General features: G+C 42.1%; 1 protein-coding gene across 1 annotated transcript in view; it reads left to right on the forward strand.

The window, feature by feature from the left end:
- LOC107570663 (protein disulfide-isomerase TMX3-like) overlaps positions 1-1,437 on the forward strand; it is a 14,134-nt gene extending 12,697 nt beyond the window's left edge. The window contains exon 16 of the mRNA XM_016256917.1: positions 242-1,437. Within this exon, the coding sequence (XP_016112403.1) occupies positions 242-505 (264 nt within the window). The 3' untranslated portion in view covers positions 506-1,437. The remainder of the gene's footprint in view (positions 1-241) is intronic.
- The last annotated feature ends 1,488 nt before the right edge of the window (positions 1,438-2,925 follow it).

A 2,925-nucleotide genomic window follows, 5' to 3' on the forward strand; every position in this document is an offset into this window, starting at 1 on the left:
TGTGTGTGTGTGTGTGTGTGTCTGTCTGTCTGTCTGTCTGTCTGTCTGTCTGTGTGTGTGTGTGTCTGTGTGTGTGTGTGTGTCCGTCTGTCCGTCTGTCCGTCTGTGTGTGTGTGTGTGTGTGTGTCCGTCTGTGTGTGTGTGTATCAGCGAGGTGCTTCAGTGTGAATGCTGTGTATGAGTGTGACTGATGAAGCTGGTTAGCGTGTCGTTACTCTGATGGTCTGTCTCTGGTCTGCAGTCGGTGTTCCGCAGCTCTCCGCTGCTCGGCTGCTTTCTCTTCGGTCTGCCGCTAGGCGTCATCAGCCTCATGTGCTACGGCATCTGCACGGCTGAGTCTGACGATGACACGGAGCTGATGAAGAGAGATGGCTTCACGGACGAGGAAGAGGAGGAGGGCGAGGAGGAAGAGCAGCAGCGGCTGACGGCCGGAGCAGAGGGAGAGGAGGACGAAGACGCAGAGAAGATCGAGCAAAAGAGTCCGACTGAAAAAAAGGTGGATTAATGAGAAACGAAGGCCTAGAATCTCCTCACTGGGTTTCATTGGATTATTCGTTTTCTAATTCTTTATTTTCAGAGTTTCCCTAAATGTACGCCAAATTCAAAGTCTTGTTTCTGAAAACTTCAGGAGCACTCTTGGAGCTTCGCATGTGACTGTACTGAGTTACAAAAGCACACCGACGCAAACACTGACTGTTCTAAAGGGGCAGGTCTTTGTGCTTATTAATAATCATTACTGTAATAATGTGCCCTTATGAGCCGTTCTCTATCGTCACTTTAAATCATGCGTGGAGTGCAGCTGAGACGTGCTAAACGACCGATCTCTCACTGGACTCGCTTCCTACTCGCTCTGTTATGTTTTGGATGAGAAAGTGCAGTTACTGTTGATCTAGACTTGATCTCCGGAGGATTGTTTACATGAGATTTGTTACGTTATCAAAGCATAATGACCGCACATGGATGCTTTTCTCCTGCTTGCTTCACAGATGTGATCTCACAGAATGTAGGCGTCTAGTGAAGCTATTCTAGCTTATGATCTGTTTATTTCTCTGTGAAATGATGAAGGAAGGCTTGGGTTTTCTCATATGCACTGAACACATTCACACACAGCAGCTTCAGGTTCAGTTGATGTTTTTAATAGTCTCAGTCCTGGAGAAAACATCATCTTCTGTAGGTGCTACGTTTAACATTAAACAGCAGGTAGGCTCAGTGTATGTGTTTTACAGATATAAGGCTTTATATGTCAGCTGTTCTCAGCAACGATTACCACAATTTACTCCGTAACTGTTAAGTTCATGAAAAATTAAAGATGCAGAACTTTTATTTAGATTCTCAAAACTACAGCAAATCACTGTAAACGGTGTATGTGAGCGATCTTCAGACGAGCTTCATCTGATCTCAGACACGCATCGAGCCAAAGCTGTCCTTACACAAGAACATTGACGAGTGTCTGAAGCTCTTTATGATCACTGTAATGGAGAAACATTGCCTTCACAGTCCCTTCATGATGCCGGCTGTTATTATAGGGATTCTCATGTTTTAACACATAATTGTCTTAATGCTTCTGCTGTGCTCATTAAACGTCCTTCCCTCACATCAGTATCACGGTAGAGTAGACCAATTAGATTCGTGATTTCATCAGTCTGAAAGGTGTTTGTTGGGATTAATAACAGACTGCTGCTTTTGATGAAAGATGCAGTCTCTTTTTATTTTTCCATCACAGATGGTTGTTATTCATAGATATTGATTAGGTGTTAGTGATGTAAGATGTGTCTTTACAAACTTGTTTGTCTCCTGTCCGCATATTTATAAAGGGCCTTTCATGAACAGCAAAGTTCTGCCAAAAACAATTACAGTCAATAAAGAACTCCGTGTTTGACACGTTTTTGTGGAGCTGTAATTCATTAAAAGCCTTGTGTAATTATGACCAGTCATTGTCACATCTGAGTCTTCATGCCGGTCCATCGCTGAAGGACTTGAGCTTGCTCTGTCAGTGTGAGGTCACGGGGTCACCGGAGGTCACGGGGTCAGCGCTGCTGGATCCAGAGGGTGTCTCACTGTATCCGCCGTCTGCTTCTGTTTATTTAAAGTGTTGCTACTGTACATGTAGAAGAGTTTCATAAAGGAGCCAGCTTCTAATGTGAACCCTTTACCACAAGAAAGCCAAAGGCTCGTTACAGAACCTGTAAGTCCAACTTTGAACCTTTTTGGAGGCAGAAGTTCATATTTTAATTTTTTTTTTTTATCTCCAGTGGATCAATCTTTTGTCCAACATATTCTTGGCTCATAGAGTCTGCTGTTTTCAATTGATCACATAACTGTCTTCTCTGAGAAGAAGATATTCTCTTCCCTGAATGAATCCGATGCATAAATAGCAGTCAGTCTTATATTAAGAAAGGGCTGGGTTATGTGAATGAAGGTTATTTTAGCATGCTTGTACAGTCCTAAGACTTGTTCCATGTAATGTTTGTGGTTTCTGGAATCTTTCCATCAAGACAGCAAGAGCATGAAGCAGGTTTCAGGCTTTATTTTAAGCGCAGATGGTTTTAGTCTGGTTTAAGACAGAAACACACTCAGTTCTGGCACATGTGTGCTTATGTTTTCTTACTCTGTGATTTCACTGAAGCCGTTCTTCATTTCACATCAGAAAATGATTCGTTCTTTTCTGGAATGGGTTCTTACACTGATAAACATAGATTAAAGTTTGCTTATATCTGCTTTAGAGTTTCAGAAGAGATCTGAACAGTGACAATCTTTATTCTGTCCACTATTCTATCATTTATGGTGCTATACTTTTACTGTACATCACCAATTCACATTTCTGTCTATTTTTATGTATGAATGAGGTGAAACATCTAAAGCAACGTTGACCATTAAAACACAATTAACAGCACTATTAAAGGGACAGTTCACCCTGAACATGTA

Source organism: Sinocyclocheilus grahami, unplaced genomic scaffold (genome assembly GCF_001515645.1).
Source record: "Sinocyclocheilus grahami isolate Dianchi unplaced genomic scaffold, SAMN03320097.WGS_v1.1 scaffold1489.1, whole genome shotgun sequence".
Classification (NCBI taxonomy): domain Eukaryota; kingdom Metazoa; phylum Chordata; class Actinopteri; order Cypriniformes; family Cyprinidae; genus Sinocyclocheilus; species Sinocyclocheilus grahami.